The sequence below is a fragment of the Paramormyrops kingsleyae genome, chromosome 19, assembly GCF_048594095.1.
Source record: "Paramormyrops kingsleyae isolate MSU_618 chromosome 19, PKINGS_0.4, whole genome shotgun sequence".
Lineage (NCBI taxonomy): Eukaryota > Metazoa > Chordata > Actinopteri > Osteoglossiformes > Mormyridae > Paramormyrops > Paramormyrops kingsleyae.
Window position 1 is genome coordinate 1,346,615 of NC_132815.1, and position 21,250 is coordinate 1,367,864.

Consider the following 21,250-nt stretch of genomic DNA (forward strand, 5'->3'; position numbering starts at 1 on the left):
GACTGTTTTGTTTCTTGTGGTTGGGAGAGCGTTTTAACATCCAAATACTGCTGTCTGTCAGGCATTTGATAGTATGTTCTCTTCTGAAAGATGTAGTTGACAGAGCAGAGAATTGCCTGAGGCATACCGGCAACTTTATTTTTAGTAGGTTTATTTTAGATGTCTAAATCAATATTTTTACACTCTACTGCGGTATAATAGGAACAGAACACAAGATACAAAAAACAAGTCGATAAATTTTTTTGGTGAGTACATTTCTTTGTACTGTTCAGTTTTCTACAGCTCATCCTTTATTGCGCTTTTCTGCCATCTGCTGGCAAATGTCGTTCATTTACTCAAATTCGCATTTACACAGTCAATTCAATGTAATCATTCAATGCTTCTAACCATATTGTTTTACAGCTGTTTGTGTCCAAGCTATTAATTAGTAATTCGGGTTTTGTTTGAATTTGTTGATGTCTAGCACATTCAGTTTGGCTCTGTCGTACATCTTCCAACCATGTATGGTAAATACATCCCATAAAGAATTTCATATTGTTTAGAGTCAGCTTGACATTTGACCAGTGTTGTGCAAGTTACTGAAAATTAGCAATTGGTTACAGTTACTAGTTACTTCGTTCAAGAGTAATGCAATTGCCGCATATAAAAGTAGTTACCAGGGAAGATAACTAAGCATTATTTCAACTGGGAAATGAAGACACCCAGTAGTGATCCAGCAAGGCCTCTGCAAGTCAAAAATCACTGACTTATGTTTTATTTTATTTTTATTTTTTATGAATATATTTTTCCAAGAATATGTATTAAATAATTCCCAATAGTCTATTCTCTTCATTTCATAGCTCTTCTCTTGGTCGCGCTGCTTCCAGTACTGCATGTTGACGTTAGAGCATCTTTCCAATCCCGCTTCAGCCATCACGTGTCGCCAGGGTAAAGGACACCTTTACCTTCACCTTTACAGTGCGGGCGCCTGTGGCAGTGAAACTGTTAATTTCACCAATCAGACACCGGGCGTACGATAGCATCAGCATTCTCATGCCCTGTGATTGGATGGTCAGAGAGAGCCGGTCAGAGCTAGCAAACCGCATACGTAGCAACTTGCTCAAGATAAAATGTATTTGTGTAGCTTTAACAGCTGTTTTTCTGACCCACAATTCAGTAAATAGCGATGCTGTGCGTTTTATTGCCTCTCATATTTATGTAATACAAATGTCAATTAGATGGTAATGTGCCTGAGACAGAAAGAAGAAAAAATATAATGGTCATCCGCTTATAGTGATCGATTTCACCCAGACAGATGTGATCACTATAAGAGGTTTCCACTGTATTAAGAGGCAGATTAATTCAGGTAGGACACCACTGAAAGTCTAGGTGTGAACAGCAAGGCTGCCACTGAATACAGCACAGTGCACACCACTCTGCACCATATGTGCACCCATATGTGACATAGCAGGGGGCAGCTAATTCACTGCCTGGGGAGCAGTGCTTGGGGGCAGTGCCCTCTTGGTGGAGGATTCAAACTTGCAACCTTTCAATCAGAAATGCACTTCCCTAACCATTAGGCAACCACTGCACAGCCTAGCATTTTAATAATGCATACATTGTCAGGGTCAGCTCCTGTGGTTCCACTCTGTGTTCCTTCCCCATTTGGCCAGCAGGCGTCGCTGGTCATCCTGTCCCTCGTGTTGTCAGCCTTTGTGTTTTCCCATGAAACCCCTCTGTCTTGTGCTTGAATCCCACCTCCTCTGTTTTTGTATTTTATTCCTAGGGTTTCTTCTGTATCAGCTTAGTCCTGTGATTTTGTATTGGTTTAGTTTTGGTTTCTTGCTTTGAGCCTTAGTTGTGTTTTATCACTTTTTGTTATTCCCAGTGTTAGATTCTGTTTTCCCCATTTCTTGGTTAGTTCTTAGTTTCCCTGTTTAGTTCCTTGAGTTAATTATTAGTTTCACCTGTGGCCTGTTTTCCTATCCCTTGTTGATTGAGCTCACCTGCCCTTTGTCAATCTGGTTACTCCTCTGTATTTAAGTCCCTGCCTCTGTTCACTTCCCTAGTGGTTCATTGTTAGTGAAGTTTGTATGTTGGATATTGCTTACCTGCCCCATTTTTGTAATCAGTCTTTGTTTATCCCCATTTACTTCTGACTCCTCGTGGTCCTTTGTTTTGTAAGTGTTTCTTGTGGTTTTTTTTTTCCTGTTCTAATAAACCCAGTTTTGTCTGGTGAGCCACAAGTGGGTCGTCCACCTTCCTCTCTGCCTGCATCATGCCTCGGCCTAATGCCAAATCCGTCCGGAACCATGACATACATACCCACAGCACACATACATCAGCGGGACAATGATTTAAGATGGGATTGTCATTAAATTATCATGTTCCATTTAGCTAATGTACGTTCCAGAGAGCACATTTTTTCAGTACCATATTGGCCCGACCATAAGACGACCCCAATTGTAAGATGACGTCTCCCCCCACACTTTTTGGCAACTATTTCTAGAAAGTTATTGGAATACCAGATCTTATGTTTATAAAGAAAACTCATTTTATTTGGCAAGAACATATAATAAATTAACTAGCAACCACATCTTAAAAAGCAACCACAGGCAATCGGATTACAACAAGTGTATTAAACAGCAAACGTCCCAAAAAACAAATGTATTATTTGGGGGGGGTCAGATAATGAACATTAAAACTTGAGGGCGCAGAATGCTGCCGATGCAACAGACCCACATGAAGATGGTAACAAACGTGTTGTAAGATTATTTGTCTTAAAATGACTTAAGATGATACGGTCTGAAGGTCAACAGCTCAAAGGTCAACCTGTGATTTATTTTCTCACAACAAAACACAAAAAGAATAAGTGAAAAATAATACTTTCTAACAACTAAACCTCTAACAAACACACAAAACAACAAAAAACCCCAGAATGCATAACTGTGCAGTCCTGCACATATAAGGTCACAGAAAAGAAAAGGGAAAGAAAAACAAGCAAAAAAACCCGACTTCCTCATCATATGGGTGTAGCTCTGCCCGGGGGCTATGCTATCGCCTGTTTCTAGAAATAAAAGATTTCTATGCTATCGCCTGTTTCTAGAAATAAAAGATTTCTATGCTATCGCCTGTTTCTAGAAATAAAAGATTTCTATGCTATCGCCTGTTTCTAGAAATAAAAGATTTCTATGCTGTCGCCTTTTTCTAGAAATAGAAGATTTCTATGCAGTCACCTGTTTCTAGAAATAAAAGATTTCTATGCTGTCACCTGTTTCTAGAAATAAAAGATTTCTATGCTGTCGCCTGTTTCTAGAAATAGAAGATTTCTTAAGAAAATTATCTTGTAAATAATTAAAAGAAAAACAACACTGTATTATGATTATCAATAACTTTAGAAGAATACTGGTTGACATGATATAGGTGCATAAAGCTGGTACTATCTTATTACCTTAAAGATGGTGGTGGCCCCCATCCCCACCCCCTCCCAACCAGGATGACAACCCCCATACCTCCTGCTTGGAGAAGACTGCACTTCCTGGTTGGTACACAACCAGTACTCACTTAAAAACACACATTAGCAAGCTCTCTTGCTTTAAATTACTACAGAAATGAATCCCCTTGGCCTGGCCTGTAACATCTCAGCCCTCGAGGAAAACCACTAACATCCAGTTGCTCCAGGGACCATCAGACCCTGCTTTAAATTGTAAACTGCTTTGGATTAAAGCACCTGCCAAATAAACTGAAACAGTACAATGGCCAATGCATTTTACATGTGAAGTATCTCACCTATATAGAGATACACTTTAAAAGGCTTCTGCAGAGTTCTGAAGGGTCCACTGTCCTCAGACTGGCAGTATTATATTGGTGGACTTCGAAAAGGTGTTTGCTGAGGCGATGACTTTACACAGGATCGAAACGTTACAACAGGCTTATGTTGTCACAAGGGTTTTGCAAAAACGTTGTGTAACTTGTGTAAGTCGTGTTAACACAGGCGCCACTGTGGGAAAGGCGACGTGCTCATTCAGGTCCCTTTAGAATTTCAAACTATCATTATGGCCCATTATTTTTAAAGCGCAAACAGTCCTATATAGTTAGGTTTTTTTGCGATCTCCCTCCATACTGAAGGCACGGTTATTGGTGAGGGGGCATTCAGACATAGCCGAGTACCCTGACTGGGATTGCACATGCATGTTATGGAAGTTCCCCAGTTCACATATTATGTCCCAATTTACGCATTTTAACAAAGATAATTAATTGTTAAATAAAGATTTCTCTGCTATTATAGTAAATTGACATTTTCACGTCTATAGAAAAAAAAACTGTATAACGCTTGAACAGACGGGCACGCGGAGTGTGTGCTGTACTCAGTAGCCTACATACCCTTATTAAATAATCTTCTATATTACATCGACAGGCAGACTGCCTAAATGTTTACCAATATTGTATTATTATGTTTTACTGGGTTAAAAAGCAACATTCTGCACTCAGATCAGAACTTGTTTAGTAAGTTGTATTGTTGCTGTGAATTTGCTGTAATATTGTGAATTGTCACTGCATGCATTTTCATGAAACCGAAATACATGTGTGATATACAAGACCAACCGTCTTATAGTACATCCACTCAATATACAATACATAAAAGATAACTGAAAACGAGATATTCTTTATCTAGTCATCATTAGATAAACAAGTAATTTTCATAATTACTGCAAGGATTTCTCAAGGCATTAGGCCGTCAAGCACATATAATTACTAAGATACTCATATAATTTATTAATTAATATAACTAACAGAACTCGACACACCTTCCTATTGAATACAGCTAGATTACCTAATCACTGCGTGCAGCGGGGAGCGCCGCTGTGTCTTTAAGAGCCGCGCGGATGTTTCGCCATCGCTGTCCCGTTCTGGGTGGAGTGTTTCCGTGTTCTAATTACAGCTGTAACTAATGGTATCTGTTAAGTCTTAAGTCACTCGCTGTGTGCTAGTTGTGTTTCTCCGTCGCTCTAAATTCTCTGAGCTGCATAATGGCTGCGAACGACTGGAAGCAGAAATACGGAAGTGAGCTGAAGCTGGAGGAGAACAAGTTGCCGATGCCGGACACGGTGGACTGGAAATCCGTCTATGAAAAGAAACCCCTGGGACGCAACTTACTGAAGAACCCGTCCCCTTTCGGTACTGCGATCGCACCTCAGTCACGTTCAGCTGGCTGCATGGAGTGAGATTTTCACTTCGAGACGAGTCTGCACACGCATTTACATGCATGTTGCAGTTTATTATGTTGTAAATAGTCTGTATAGGGTTTGCAAACTGCCCCAAAGCTTCTGATGTAGCTCATTTTAGGTTTGTAATGGAATAATATAGATTTTCCGTAAGATTTCTTGCTTGAGAGTTGGCAGTCCTGCTCACCGTCATTTCTGTGTTTAACTCGCTCCTGCAAACATTATAGAAAATATAACCGTTACTGATGCGATTTTCTAATTCGTGTTATAACGGATGACGCCTTCACGTCTATTGTACCTTCGCTTTATTACTTGCGGCCGAAATGGGGAAAGGTGTCATGTTCGGTTGATACAGCCGTTGTATGAAAGTGTTAGCGGCACCTTGTGTTTAACATTTTAAAAACGGCAGCTTTTGGTCAGAACTGTAACGCATAACTTGGTCCGCAGGTTTGGATCACGAGACGCCGCCTCCTGAGAGAGAGCTGGCAGGAATGTTTGGAGCTGAACCACCCCGATTTGAACCAGAAGGTGGGGAAGGACACCATGGCTGCTATATGGTAACGGGGCTATGCATGCCAGAGCAGAGGTTACCCTAAATGATTCTCCCCTTGCTGGTCAGGTGACTTCAGTAATTGGACGAAGTCTAATGAAACGCTCCCTTACGACACCAGTGGGATTCCTGCTGGCGCTGTCATATGTCACTTACCGCAGTTCAGGTGAGGCAGCTAATAAATCCATGTTTGTCGATTTCCAATTGGTTATCAATTGTGATCAAGAATCTATTTCTGTATTATGTGTGGTGTGTGGCAGGACAGTGTTTTAGTGCCTAGTCCATCACACAACCCCATTGTACTGATGCTAGGGACAATGCGGATTATGTGGCCAGTGGGCATGCGGGCCGAGTGCCGCTGTCTGGGTTAGGATGGGGGGCCGAGTGCCGCTGTCTGGGTTAGGATGGGGGGGCCGAGTGCCGCTGTCTGGGTTAGGATGGGGGGGCCGAGTGCCGCTGTCTGGGTTAGGATGGGGGGGCCGAGTGCCGCTGTCTGGGTTAGGATGGGGGGGCCGAGTGCCGCTGTCTGGATTAGGATGGGGGGGCCGAGTGCCGCTGTCTGGATTAGGATGGGGGGGCCGAGTGCCGCTGTCTGGATTAGGATGGGGGGGCCGAGTGCCGCTGTCTGTCTTGCTCATGCCTGAACCCCTCTTTGTGTTTCATGGGGAGCAAGATGGGACATGCAAAAACTAACCAGTTTCCAAGTGGGATGAATAACATGTCATTGTTCTATGCTATTAAGAAACTCACCCGTGGATCATGTCCACACTGGGAAGGACATTAACTGGAGAGTTAAGTCAAGCTGCAGGTTTTCACTTGTTTCAATTTCAGCTAAAACAGTGATCAGTGAAATCCAGTGAAAGGTCTGTCTCATAGCTGACTTGCATGCTTGTGGCTGTCAAACGGAGATTCCCGTCATGCATCTGCTGCTCTGTTTCCTTGTGAAGCCGCCTGCAGGCAAATGATTGAAAATCCACTGGAAAATGCTGCTGGAATTTCCGTGGGCGTCAGACTGCTGCTTTGTGCTGGCAGTGAGTGCTAAACATCACCATTAACTGCACTGCGTGTGATGCAGTCACGTTGCCATGTTGTTGCACTCTGGTCTTGATTAGTCTTTTCTTGGGTTTTTAAACTCTTGTCATGCTTTGAACAGTCAGGCAGCCATAGAAACTTCCAATAGAACGTGTGTTAACAAGGTTGGCTTGGGTCTTGGACGTGGCAGAGTAGCTCTCACCCCTCCAGCGTGTGCCTGGGTTTTCATAGATCACACTTGGGGACCAAAATGTCCCAGAAGGGCGGTAAAACCTGAAACTTCCTTACTTTTGGGGGCCTTTTTCAGGTCCCCAATTGGATAACCTCAGTTTTATAAAAATCTGTGAATGCAATCGAAAAATGTATTTTGGTTGGTTACTTATGGTTAAGGTAAGGGCTGGGTTTGGGGTTAAGGTCGTCATCGTTGTGATTAGGGTTATGCCCATGGTAATGAATGAATGGATGGTCCCCTCAAAGATATGAGTATGTGTGTGCGTCTGCGCGTGCGTCCCCTGCAGTGAGCTGGCGTCCCCTGCAGTTTGCACAGCAGCCGTGTGCCCTGTGCTGCCTTAGGTCCCATAGGGCTGATATAATTGTTCTGATGACCCCCCCGATGTGAACACTGGTCAGATTTATCAGTGGTTCTCTTTGTATTCAGTTATGGGACAGGACAGAATATTACTGTTCTTTTAATATAGTCATATTGAAATGATGATACTTTATATTTGCACCAGTACACAGGAACACTAATTTTCATATTTCCACTCCTTTGAGACACACACACACATTGATACAGTTGAGGCAAAGCTGTACAACTCCAATATAATTTAGATTTGTCAAAATATTACCAGAAGCCATTCTTCCAAGCAGACAATAAGTGCAGACCTATATTCCTGAAAGCAAACCATCAAATCTGCTTGGTGGTAAGTGGTCTTTACTTGTAGTTTTTTATTTATTTTTATCATTAGATATTGTAGCTTGTAGTAATATTTTCATCATCAGCATAGGTTGGCATAACATGATTTTGTGACTTGATATAAGCGTATAATAACACAAAGTGTAATGAGTGTAAATGTGGCCGGATTTGATGAGCCGGTTCTTGCCGTCTGCGCCGCTCTTCCTCCACAGCTGGTTCACCCTGGAGCAGAAAGTGGACCTGAAAGCGGAGGGATTTTGGGATGAACTTCTGGACGACTTTCAGCCGGATATAGCCATCGAGGACTGGTAATCTCTCTGCGTCACATCGCCGGTGCTGCGTTCCGTGCAAAGCTGCTGCGTTTCTCCCCTGACGGTGGATCCCGCCCTGCGCAGGTACGAGCAGAGCCAGATCCGCGAGCCTGTCTATGTGCTGAAGGTGACGCTGCTGGGAGCAGATGGTCAGACGGTGATTAAGGAGCACGTGTTCACGCCAGAAGGCGGTCAAAGTAACGACTCCCACACCTGGAAGCAGGTGATGCCTTTGCGCTTCTGAGAAAGTAGCGGATTCACTAGCTGACTGAGCCATTGCTCTGGGTTTGAGGAAAGAGGAGCTGCTTGTGACCTGTTGTCACGAGGGCTGATGTGTATATGTTAGGTATATATAACACACAGGATATATATCACAGTCCATATGTCATATGCAGTATGTTTATCACAGTCGAGCAGTTTCATCCACCGTGGTTAAGACGTATTGCATAGCATAAGAAACTCTTGCGGGCTTTTGGGAGTTTTGCAAAAGTCGCAGATGACATGCAAACAATTTAGTAACTCATACATGCATAATTAAATGTACATACACATGTACACCCCAGCAGATAACAAATTCAAAATTTTCGGGGGGGGGGGGGGGAGTGACGTGCACATGGAGTCTTCAGATGCTTGTGATGGTTCTAAAAGAGCCGATCGGAGTTCAGTTCATTGGCAAGCAGTCTCACTGGGTGCTTTTTTAATAGTAAGATTTTTACAGTAACATGAAACACCAGGTGTTTTTGTGACACTTCTTGTCAATGGACTTTTTCAGGGAGCTCTGTGTTTCATAGCAAATCTTGAGACACTTGCTTGCTTCTGTAAAAATACTGTAAATGTATTAGTTTAAAAATATGGCATGTTAAACGTTGCGTCATAACGGGCTTTTTTTTTTTCTTTTTTCTTGACATTAACCAGCTGTTCATGTTGCCCAAAGCGACAACCTGATTGAACACAAGTGAAATATTTATAAATGCTCTGTTCGTAACGAATTCAGAAGCAAACCAGAGTAAAGCCTAAAGAAGTTTAGTATAAAGCTATCATTCAGTGGCATAGATGGATCCACATCCAGACCTCAAACAGGTTACTTAGCCATTTCAGGAAATGTTATTAACAACAACTGTGTAACAGCGGACAAAGAATGAGTCACACCTGACGCGTTGGGCAGTGTTCAAACCACAAGCATGTTTTTCCGTACCATATCTATCACACTCGTCTGTATTCGTGCACTTTTTCTCATGCTATAGGGATTTGTAGCTGTAACCTTTGCCTGCCGTCTGTGTCTCTCTGTACAGGTGACACATGTCTTCTCCAGCTATGGGCCAGGTGTCAGGCAGGTTCACTTTCTCCACAAGATGAAGAACATGAACATGGTGCAGTTTCATGCCACCCGTGTCACAGGCAGCTCCGTCATCGTCAGGCCCACTAGGTCCACCACGCACTGAAGACGGCTTCTGTCACCACGCACTGAAGACGGCTTCTGTCACACTTGCATGTTGTTGCTAATTTCTCCTTTTTCAACATAGACTATCAGATTAACACTTATGGAGGGTTCTCACATCCCTCAGGCTTTAAATGAAATGTGTGTGTTTTTCATTCAGCCTTAATCCAAACCAAATGCCTGTCATGACTGATGTGTAACGGTAAGATGCCTGTGCCTTTGCTGTGACTTTGCTGTGACTTTGCTTTTACAGCAGTGGAGCTCAGATGAAAATATCTAATTCAGCATAAATGTGCAGAATTTTTGTGACATTAAAATAACTGCAGGGAATAAAGTTGGACCCATGACTGACTTTCTTAAGTCCTCGACTTATGTATGGAATTCAAGTCCATTTATTTCTTTCACAGCAGTGACACCACAATATGCTTTAAATGGGTGTGTTGTATCATTTATACAGAATAAAAGGGACATTAAAGGAAGAAAGACAGCCAGGTGACAACTGTGGCAGGAAAAAAATAAATAAAAATTTTTTGACGGGTGTAAATAACCTGCAGAGCCCTTAGGGTAGGAGAAGGTTCCCGCATGCAGAGCAGAAGAGCCTCCTTCACAAACCAGCAGCCATTTCTGCAGATGATGTCCTTGCATGTGCTCACCGGATGTCTTTTGTTAGCTCAGCTCATGTCTCACTTTCCTTTCTTCATGAGCCATTCCCTCCTAAATCCCCCCCCCCCACTTACATCCTACATTCAGTCTTTGTTCATGAAGTATTCTATGTCTCAATAAACCATTTGAAATAAATTAAAAATATCAGACTGTTTTCAGCTTCCATTGGATGGATTTTAAGCAGAACTTGGGCTGGAGATTTTGGCTTGACTTGGTGACACGAGGTGGTTTGTTAAAAGTCCAATCTGTGTTTCTTGCAGGCCCCCGTTTCCTTGTGACAGTGTATTTATCTAGGAACTAAACATGAAGTATGCAGCTTTTTAAATACTTCCTGTATCGCAATGGCCAAGAGTCATTCTGCAGCCATCCAGCGGTCAGCCCCCCCTTCCGATTTAACTGCATTGATTCATTCACGTCTGAAACGGGAAGTTCAGAGCTGATAACTTTGGTCCGCTGGCGAGATACTCAAGTCGAGATGTTTGCACACACATTTACATGTATGTACGATTTTTATTTCCTTGTAAATAGTCTACAGGGTTTGCAAACTACCTCAACATTTTTGATATCGCCAATTTTAATTGTTATAAGAGAATAATATAGATTTACCGTTAGATTTCTTGCGTGACCTTGAGTCAGAAATCGTGTCGCTCCTGATGCGTGAGAGCTGGCAAGCAAGTCTCCGCAGATTTAGGGAGAAATAGCTGCCCGAATAACAAAAAAACAGGAGTTGTTCTAGGCTTTGGGGTGCAGATACTGTGCCCCCAAAGCAGGTCTACGCTGTAAGACCTTCTCACGGTGTATTATACTCGACGGCACTCCGCTTAAGTTGCGCAGCGGGATTCCCCATTTATGTCGCGTTCCGGAGACATAATTGCGGTACCTTCGCCAGCCTAGAAAGCATATGAATGAAACTCTGAAAAGCGATTCCGAAGCAAGGCTCATGAACCAAGAAACCACAAACCTGTTCAGGCAATAACACGAAGAAGACGACACTTCGCACTAGATAGTAGATAACTTCTGAAGGGGCTTTTGTTCTAACCGTGCACTTTTTCCTGTAAGTAGGAGTTTCCAAATAGAAGTTCATTTCCCCTGCATCGAAGCTGCACAGCGATGGCGACATGGATGCTCTTCTCCTGCTGTAAGTTATGCATATTATCGAATTCGCTGTTTTTATCCGTATTACTGTATGTGTTTTAATGATAAATATACCACGCACTTTATTGGGGAAGCATGTGAAAACGTAAGCAATTGAAAGCGTACTTCTGTGGGTTCTTACAGTGCCTGACAAAAGTCTTGTCGCTTAACCAAGTTGTAGGAACAACAAATAATAACTTGACCTGTAGTTAATCAGTTGGAATCAGAAATGGCTTATGAGAAAAGGCAAAGCCCTCTAGATTATGCTTATTATACCAAAATAAAGTTTTGCATCATTCATTGAGTTTTGTCATGTAATTAGGACAGAAAGGTCAACTTTTGCCTGGACAAAAATCAACCTTCTGCCACTTTGCCTCTGTCCATCCTTGCTGCAAGCTGTGGGCCTTGGCAAATTCAACATGCTTTTTTTGTTGTGTTCTTGTTAATGCTGGTTTCTGAGCACTAATTTGACCATGGAGACCACTGCGTGCGAGAATTCGAGAATCTGTTCTTGTAGACACAGCGGTTTCTGGTGACCAGTTCTGATGTAGCTCTGCTGCAGTTGAAAAAGGGTTGGCCCTGGACTTTCGAAGCAACAAACGGTCCTCTCAAAGAGTTGTCTTACAGGGTCTGCCTGACCTGGGCTTGTCATGAACATCACCAGTTTCTTTATATCTTTTTTTAATCCTCTCCACTTGATGTTTGGATACATTAACGATGTCTGTCACCTCAGCAGCAGACTTGGTCTGTGGTTGAATCTTTGGCATGTTTTCAGAAGCCAGGCTGCACTTCAAGTGAAGGTCTGGTGTGCTGGGGTTCTTTTTATACACACCTGGGATTATGTTAATTACAATATTTGTCAAAGGTGAACCTCTAATTTGTGATTGGTTGAATAATTAAAAGACATGACAAGACTTTTGTCCTTGCAAAAACAGGTGTTTTGGACTTTAACAAGCTGTGAACATCAGGACACTTTTTGACTGTTTCATTTTGCACCCAGTTATTAATATGAAAGCCCTTGGCATTAAATTGATCCATTCATTGTAACAATTGATTGATTAGAAATAAAGTTATATGCCTTTTTAAGTTACTATGTCCTTATGTGACAAGACTTTTGTCAATGACTGTATGTGCTGAGTCAATGTTCTATTAAGTCATCTTTTCATAGAATGGAAACTATGACTGCTGGGTTATTTCTTGCTGTTTCTCAGCCTCGGTGTCACTGCCATTTCAGGTCTTCTTATGGTGACTTCAGGTCAAACCATTGAGGTCTCTCTTGGAGACAAGGCTGCTCTACACTGCAAAGGATCAGGATATGGAGATGCGTTCACTACTGAGCCGAAGAGCGTCACATGGAAGACCCAAGATCAGATAGTGGTTGAGTACGATGCAACAGAGGTCAGGATTGGCCCTGGGTTTGAGGGCAGAGTACAGGTTGACATCAAGAAGTTCCAAGAAGGAGACTTCACACTAACCTTGTACCCCACACGCTACAACGATGGTGACATGTATGAATGTGTGTGGAATAGAGGTGGAACAGATCAAACATTTCTTGGAAGTGTCCATCTTAAAGTATTAGGTAAAATCATTTGCACTAATTGGATTAATTCCATGATTTTTAAATCTGTATTCTCTGGTTCACATCTCTCTGCATGTCTCTTTCTTTCTCAGCCCCTCCTGTTCCAGCCCCTCTCTCCGTCACGGTGGGACAGTCTGTCACCCTGCCCTGCTACGCCCACATATACAGGCAGAAAAGCCAGGATGCCATATCTCTTCAGTGGAAGAAAGGCCAACAGGACGTCCTGCAGATGAAATCGGGAAAGGTGACTTATGGTTCGGAACAGCGAAACCGAAGCTCTGTGTCGCTAGACCGGATCAGGCAGGGGGACCTGTCGCTCACCGTGCAAAGTGTCCGTCTCGCCGATGAGGGAGTTTATTCCTGCTCTTATGAGCTGAACGACCACCCTGAAGACGGAGACCCTGCCAGAGTCACGGTCGCGGTTACAGGTAAGAACGTGCATCTCTGCACGTCTCACTGCATAACTGCCCTGGTTCCGCGAGTAGATTAATTCTGTGATGTCATGCTTCAGATTTCCCCATGTTAGGGCCATTTTGGGATTAGAGTGGTACAGAAATGGCAGATATGTCTTTGAGATTCACTGGACAGTTGATTCTCTTTCCTTCAGCTTATACAGCCAACATTTCGTTGTCTCTGGGAGAGACTCTCCACCTGCCGCTTTACACCGAGAAACCAGCGAGGCTCCAGTTCTCCAAGGCAGGTTCTGGCCATCCAGTGATTCTGTGCTCCATACATAATGACCAAGCCCAGTGGAATGCGAATTGCAGTCGGAAAGCTTTCGTCCAGAATAGTACTTTGTTCTTGGACAGTATTACGTCAGCCGATGAGGGGCTGTACACAGTGCAGGACATTCAGACTAACCGAACCGTCGTCGCTGTCTCTCTGAGCGTGATGGAGGGCCACACAGGTACGTGTGTAACACCGTTAACTGCTTGCTCTTTTTCATTGTGATATTATTATGGAGGGTAACTGAAGCCCCTCAGTGAGTGTGACACAGAGCTTTTCTTTGTCTTCACAGAATCACGAAGTTGGCTGACGTTGCCAGTTACAGCTCTGATTGTGGGTATGGTTGTACTTTTGTATGCATTTTAATAAAAATGAAAAGGAAAAACATTCCTCAAATACAAGCACATAAGGGTGTTTGAAATTGCATTCGAAATATCTGCAGACCCACACCCTAGCATTTCCGTCCACAGCCTTGACCGCGTCTCTGGGAAAACCGTCCCGCCACACCCTAGCGCGTGCGTCCCTAGCCTTGACAGTATCTCACTCGGTCCTTGTTGGTGCCCTCTCTGATGGCAAACTGGTGACGGGAACACCAAGGCATTTTGTGCCAGGGAGCTAGATGGATAGATAGCACTAAGGCCCCTCGAAAGCGCATCATTTTTCAGATTCGGTGTGAACTGCCCCTTTAAGGGAGTATGGATGTCACAGGATGTCGTCCAGGTCTGGGCCACCTTCTGCAGACACAATACTGTAGGACTAGACACAGCACCAAATTGACAGTTCTGTGCCTGGGTACTTCCTCCATCCGCCCAAAACCCTCTGACAATAAATCATGTGACAATAAACCAGAACTGCTCTTGCTTTTGAGATGAGGAAGGGGCAAAGGAAGTGGGCAGATAATCAGATAAAAGGAAACAACTTATGTCAGTTACTATTTATCTCTATAATAAAGTATCAAAATTAGAAAACAAAATCTAATTATTTCCCAGGCAGGGTCCTGGTTAGCCAGGTGCACCGCCACCACGTAGCTCCCTGCGTAGGACCCTGTGTCAGCCCCTGTGTCAGCCCCCACGTAGCTCCCTGCGTCAGCCCCTGTGTCAGCCCCCACGTAGCTCCCTGCGTAGGACCCTGTGTCAGCCCCCACGTAGCTCCCTGCGTAGGACCCTGTGTCAGCCCCTGTGTCAGCCCCCACGTAGCTCCCTGCGTAGGACCCTGTGTCAGCCCCCACGTAGCTCCCTGCGTAGGACCCTGTGTCAGCCCCCACGTAGCTCCCTGCGTCAGCCCCTGCGTCAGCCCCCACGTAGCTCCCTGCGTAGGACCCTGTGTCAGTCCCTGTGTCAGCCCCTACGAAGCTCCCTGCATAGGACCCTGTGTCAGCCCCCACGTAGCTCCCTGCCTCAGCCCCTGTGTCAGCCCCCACGTAGCTCCCTGCGTAGGACCCTGTGTCTGTCAGCCCCTGTGTCAGCCCCTGTGTCAGCCCCTGTACGTGTGGTCAACACCAGCTGCTGGTTCTGTCAGACCAAGCAGGTCTGCCTGTGCTGCTCTGTCCTGACCTGGTCAGGCGCGCAGGGAGGCAGAGCAGGGCAGGAGACCTTGGCTTTGGTATCTTTGATGGAAAGTCCCAGGGAGGTGAGTATGTTCCGCAGGTGGCAGGGGGCAGTGAGTGGCCTGAAATCCCCTCAGCCCTCGTAAGGCTGGGGGCCCCGGGGCACCATAGGACTGGCTTGTCAGAGTCAAATCTGTAGTTTGGGGTGAGATGTGCCATGACGTGATCGGAGCTGCGCAGTGATGTCAGAATGACAGACTTTCCTGCCTCCTTAGAATTAGCTTATAAAAACCCAGGGTCCTGTTTCCCCTCCTGGGGCAGCACACAGACTGATAAAAACTGGTGAGGCTGGAGGAGAGTGAAGCCAAAGTCATCAGAAATAACCATTAAAAGCAGTGGAGCAGTGAGTTTGATAACCACGGAATGCATGTCCTGCGTGGCTAATGCCACGGCTGCTGACAAGGGGACGTATCAGACACACAGCTCCCCAGGTGACTCATTGTAGAAGTAGGTCTCACTCTAAAGGAGGTTGGGCACCTGCCTGACATTCACATCATGGACAGACTGCACTTGGCCTAAGATGGCAGTTAGAACGGGCCTGCCTTCATTTGCCCCTTGCACACCCGCGGTGGGACCTGCCCAGGGTAGCGCTGTGGTTAGGGCGTAGCCTGATAGCTGCATCTTCCTGAGATTAGATGTACATCTTTCTAGAGTTTCAAAAGGAAGTTGCAACGGTCGCCACCGAGATCGCCACCCAGCCCCTACTTAAGGCCTCCCACAGAATTCTGTTTAATATTCTTGTTTGTTTTCTAAAAAGCGTGCAGATTATTATCTGAACACAGTACGGGAGTGACAGCTTTTGGAACCTCGTTTCATTTTTTGGTAAAACATTACTTAAGGGGGCAAAAATACATAGCAGTAACTACTGGAGTACAAATCATGAACAAACATGGGCACTATTTGAGATATAAGATGCGTCATGATTCATTAATGATGAACAAACATGAGATCAGTATTTCAATCGTATTATTCATTACTTGTTCCTTCAGTAGTTTGCAAGTTTACATAACAGGTATAATAAAATATAGTAATTTCTTTAGGCAATAGATGTGTCATTAATGGTAAATGAATATGAGATCAGTATGTAACTAAGACTTAGTTTGTGCTTAATTAATACATAAGTAATAGCACAATACAGACGCTCGTCTATTTAGGAATGAGTTACATTCTGAACGGCCATTTGTAACTTAAAATGCTCGTAAGTCGTTATTTGACATCATTTTAAGGGTATACGCAAGTGCAAAGAACTAGGATGCTGGGAGTATGCACGCTACGCTGCTGTGCGGCGGGAGTAGCAGACAGATGTCATACGTACTAGGTGGAATTGTTGCGCAGAAAAAGAAATTGATGTTGCGGACAGGAAACGAGAGCCCAATGAACACAATTTGGACTTACAGTCCTCTTCGTTCGTATGTCTGAACGTTCGTAAGTTGAAAGTCCGTAAGTAGAGGAGCATCTGTACTACATTTTTGTGTCCCCCAAGTATAGTGTTTCATGTTAAATGCTGCAGCATTCTCTTTGCCGATATAGTTCGTATATCTTATGAGAATATAACACCACACGCATGCATCCCACACAGAAACACACATTGATACAGAAAGTAAAGTTCATTACCACACATTTGCCTACGATATGGTGACTGTAACAATAATACAACCACGACTGCAATGTCTAATGAACGTCATTCTCCTCCAGGTGTGGTTAATGATTGCTGTTTAGCCGTAACGTCGCGAGAACAGCACCAAACTCGCCTAGAATTATAGCCGCAAGTTAGCAAAAGTCCCCTTCATGTGAAATTGAAGTAAACCAAATTTTTCTGAAACTGGACTACGTTTAAGGTGTGCTTAATGAAGATGAAATTCCTTTCTAATTACCATAATAACATGTTATGCACAGACAATTAGTAAACGGTAAATAAAACTACTGATCAATGATAATATAACCTTGGGCAGCATTCTGAGCTTAAAAAAACTCAGAATGCTGTTCACTGGTTAAAAAGCAGAATATAGAACACTGATGTTAAAATTACTACGAGAACTGAACTGATCGACCCATCGACCAGAAGCTTGGAGCACAGCGGACTGAGTACGTAATGCGTACCGCGTACCGATGGCTGCACAGCGGACTGAGTACGTAATGCGTACCGAAGTCTGCACAGCGGACTGAGTACGTAATGCGTACCGCGTACCGATGGCTGCACAGCGGACTGAGTACGTAATGCGTACCGAAGTCTGCACAGCGGACTGAGTACGTAATGCGTACCGCGTACCGATGGCTGCACAGCGGACTGAGTACGTAATGCGTACCGAAGTCTGCACAGCGGACTGAGTACGTAATGCGTACCGCGTACCGATGGCTGCACAGCGGACTGAGTACGTAATGCGTACCGCGTACCGATGGCTGCACAGCGGACTGAGTACGTAATGCGTACCGCGTACCGATGGCTGCCTTTGGTTTGGTTCAGAGCTGGAAGGACGTCCTACCTGAGGATGTTCCTCCTTCTCCTCGTACGCTTCCTCGCTGCGCTGGACCTGCAGCGGCTCCCTCGCCTCACCTTCTCCGGCTGAGGAGCTATGCTCCTGTTGTACAGACCAGCTGCTTCTCCTCTTGCGTTGCTTACGTCTCTTCCCGCTTAGCCAGCCTCGCATCAGCGGCTATTCTCACCGTATCCTTCCTCAGGGTCTCCCATTTCCCCACAAAGTCTTTGAGCTTCTTCCCAGCATGCTGAAGAGGCCGGATTGGAAGGCAGGCCTTTTCCCCAAAGTCTCGGACCTCCTTCTTGGTCTGCACTGCCGCATCATGCTTCCCCAACTCCTTTTCTCCTATTCAGTGCAGATATACTCAGAGGACATCGCCATTGGACAGAAGCTTGGAACCTGATAAAGACTCTTTCTCACTTTCTTGCTTCTGAGCAAGTGTACTTCCTGTCTTTATCAGTAAAGAAATCTCCCTTCCTGTCACTAATCACATTCGTGGGTTGACTAGACTCTAAAAGAATCACTTATACCAATTACTACTAGTGGAGAATTAAATCAGGGGGTGAGAGGCTGACATCTCCACAATAAGGACTGCAATGCTGTGGGTGTTTCCAGATGAGCCCTTTGATAATTGCGAGTTCTAAGAATGTTTGTGCGAATAATTGACATACAGAGAGATAGAGGGAGCATGTCCCACATTCTCTAAGGTTAAAGGGTTAAGATTTAAGGTTTAGTGGCCATCAATGATTGAAACATCTTTGGCAACACATTCTAATTGTGGTTGATGTGTTTAGGTCAGGTTTTGCAGTAGCTGTATGAGGCAAGTTGACTCCTTTAAATTATGACCTATTTTCCAAGCCAGTACACAGTTTAGCAGGGTACAGCTTTCTGAAAAGGGCAGGGAAAATCCCCACCTTTATACAACCCAGTGGGTGTGGGGGCTAATGCGTCAGCTGAGTGCTTTAGCAACAACCTTAGCAACAGAGAAAAATTGTAAAAAACTAAACCAGGCCCGTTAAGTGATGACACAGACTGATATTATCTTGGTCATTAGCATAAGAGGCAACAGCAGTGTGTTACTGGCAAGCTGCCTTAATGGAATCCCCCTTCAGTCTGTTATCATACAGGTAGAGACCTAATGGGCAGAAGCTCCCCTTGCACAGAGTAAGCAGAGGCTTTGTCTTCAGCACGGTGCTTATTGCCGCTATGCTTCTTTGTCTCATTTATTGTTCATCTGTTTTAAAAGGGACTTTTCTTGCCCGTCTGGTTTTCACTTTCCTGTAGTGTGTCACAGCGCCCTCCACAATCATCGGCACCCCTTGTAAAGTTTTGCAAAAAGGGCTAGAAAAAAATCCACCTTTTGGTGAAGCAGCTTCATGTCACAAAGAAAAAAATCATTAAAATAAATTTATTCAAAGAAAAACAAATCCGTCATCAAGACATAATTTTCAACAAAATCACATGTTTCCCATGTAAATTGTACATCTTTGAGTTGATGGAGTGTGTAGGAGCGTTCAAGCTGTAATCCATGATTTGCTGATTACCTGGGGTACATGAGGCGACACAGAGGCTATATTTTGCTTATTACTGTAATATTACTATAACTATATTTTGTTTTTGTGACATATTGTATTGATAACTGTATAATAATTCTACTTTACAGTTCTTTTCTTTTTGCAAAACTCTGCAATGGAAAATAGGCTTCAGAAAATGGCTCTTCCGCCTTTGTGCTCACTGAAATGTGAGTATATGTGTTCTACTGGAACAATCTTTCACAGAAGCCTGTTGGCGAAAATTAAAAAGGCATGCACAGTCCTAAAGACAGCAGTGTTTTTTTAATATAAATTTCTACTGCATGTTATTGGTGTTTTGAAAGAGCAATTCAAATGGTGCATGTCTGTATCAGTTTGTTTCAAAAATGCCTCTTTGAAAAAGGATTGTTAAGTTCTGAAACATTTTGACATAGAAGTGAGATGTTTCTCTCCACCTGTTACATCTTATTTGGCTTGTGTGTAGCGTTTGGTCGCCATGAGTCATACAGCAATGTGTGTAAGCAGTCGCAGAATAAAAACTGTATTAAAACCATTAAGGTAACTGTAATAGGAAGAATAACAAAATATATATTTTTATATTTTATTAGTAGTTTCATAATGTATTTCTAATTATTATTCAATAGTTACAATAAAGTATTCCCTACTCATATGCCTATAAACTCCCATATAAATTTAATTTTTGATGTGGAAAGTATCTCTCACACAATACATTAGATCAATTGGAAATCATTATTTATTAACATCAGTCCATGTCCTGCCCTGTATTGTCTCTACTAGGGGAATTCAGAGAGAATTCAGGAAACAGGGCCTCATTTCTTACCCAAGATTCATGCAAACATGTTTATTTGGATGCATCGATTGCTGCTAGTGACAATGCAGCCTTCTGGACAGATGGTAGACGGACCAATAGCCCCACGTTGTGGTTTTAATGGGTATCTGCAGATGACGTCACCAAGAGCCTGTTTTTTTTTTGTACCAGAAGCCACAGCTAGAGACTGTTATTATCGCCAATAGGTCACACGTTAAAATCATGGGGGAAGTCTGCCGAGACGGACAGACTCATTAAAGAGGTGAACTGGAAATGCGAGAATCTCAAAGGTGCAGTGCCTGTCACATTCTCTCTCTTCCGTGTCTAAGATACCGATCCATCCTTCTCTCTGCTGATGAGAGGCTCCATTTCTCCTGTTGGGGAGACGCTTTTACCCAAAGTCATGTGAATTTTTGAGAATACCTGGAGAAACGAGGGTTAGCAGCTGAGAGTCCATTTTAATCTTTTTTTGGTTGTGTGGTTTTGACATTCAAATTCCAATGTCTTAATATTGTTAAGAATAAAAAGTTCATTTGAAAGGGAGTATTTGCATTATGATGGTATTATATTACCATTACATCAGTGACTTAAAATGATCTTAAAATGACAATGATATTATCACAATTACTTCTTGGACAATACATCATCCAACAGAAGTAGTTCATGACAGGCTAAGTCAGGGGGAGTTGATCAGCTATCCACAGACTGTCTGAGTCACATTGTGACATAGCTATTTCAATAATTATATTACAATGTCATTGTACTGTTTGCCAACAACCAGTAGTAAACAGACATGCCTATGTTGGGGCTAACAAGTATATTAGTTGTTTTTTAGAAGTGTCAGGTTACTTTGTATCTGCATGCACTGTCAATCTGTAAATAAGACGTGTCCCTGTAGTGACCTTTTGCGATGTCACATTGAAACATAAATCGTAAACCAAAAGGATTACCCATGTTACACATCTTTTTCCAGTATTATAAAAACAAACAATCAATACATACAGCAAATTCCACTTTTTCAGTAGCCATTTACTGGTGTGTCAGGAGAGATTATGACAGTACAGGGGCACCAAAAAAAGCGGACTGAGTACCCACACAGCTGATTAATTATTTCATGCCTATAATATTGCCCTGATGCCTGAATCATTATTTATACCCAGTTTAGTAGAACAGCAACGCAGAACGGTCATATTTTCTTCATTTTCACAGGCTTCAAGGTCAGTTGTGATCAAAGCATTATTAGTCACACAGAG

General features: G+C 43.5%; 2 protein-coding genes across 2 annotated transcripts; both read left to right on the plus strand.

The window, feature by feature from the left end:
• The first annotated feature begins 4,830 nt into the window (after window positions 1-4,830).
• Window positions 4,831-9,806, plus strand: nccrp1 (P1, F-box associated domain containing). Its single transcript, XM_023812959.2, has 6 exons — window positions 4,831-5,157; window positions 5,652-5,732; window positions 5,824-5,920; window positions 7,915-8,010; window positions 8,098-8,236; window positions 9,306-9,806. The coding sequence occupies exons 1-6, from the start codon at window positions 5,010-5,012 to the stop codon at window positions 9,453-9,455; spliced, it is 711 nt and encodes a 236-aa protein (XP_023668727.1). The 5' UTR covers window positions 4,831-5,009; the 3' UTR covers window positions 9,456-9,806.
• Window positions 9,807-10,412: 606 nt separating this feature from the next.
• LOC111844462 (uncharacterized) lies at window positions 10,413-13,954 on the plus strand. Its single transcript, XM_023812955.2, has 6 exons — window positions 10,413-10,611; window positions 11,177-11,252; window positions 12,483-12,827; window positions 12,920-13,255; window positions 13,435-13,734; window positions 13,846-13,954. The coding sequence occupies exons 2-6, from the start codon at window positions 11,225-11,227 to the stop codon at window positions 13,917-13,919; spliced, it is 1,083 nt and encodes a 360-aa protein (XP_023668723.1). The 5' UTR covers window positions 10,413-10,611; window positions 11,177-11,224; the 3' UTR covers window positions 13,920-13,954.
• Window positions 13,955-21,250: the final 7,296 nt, after the last annotated feature.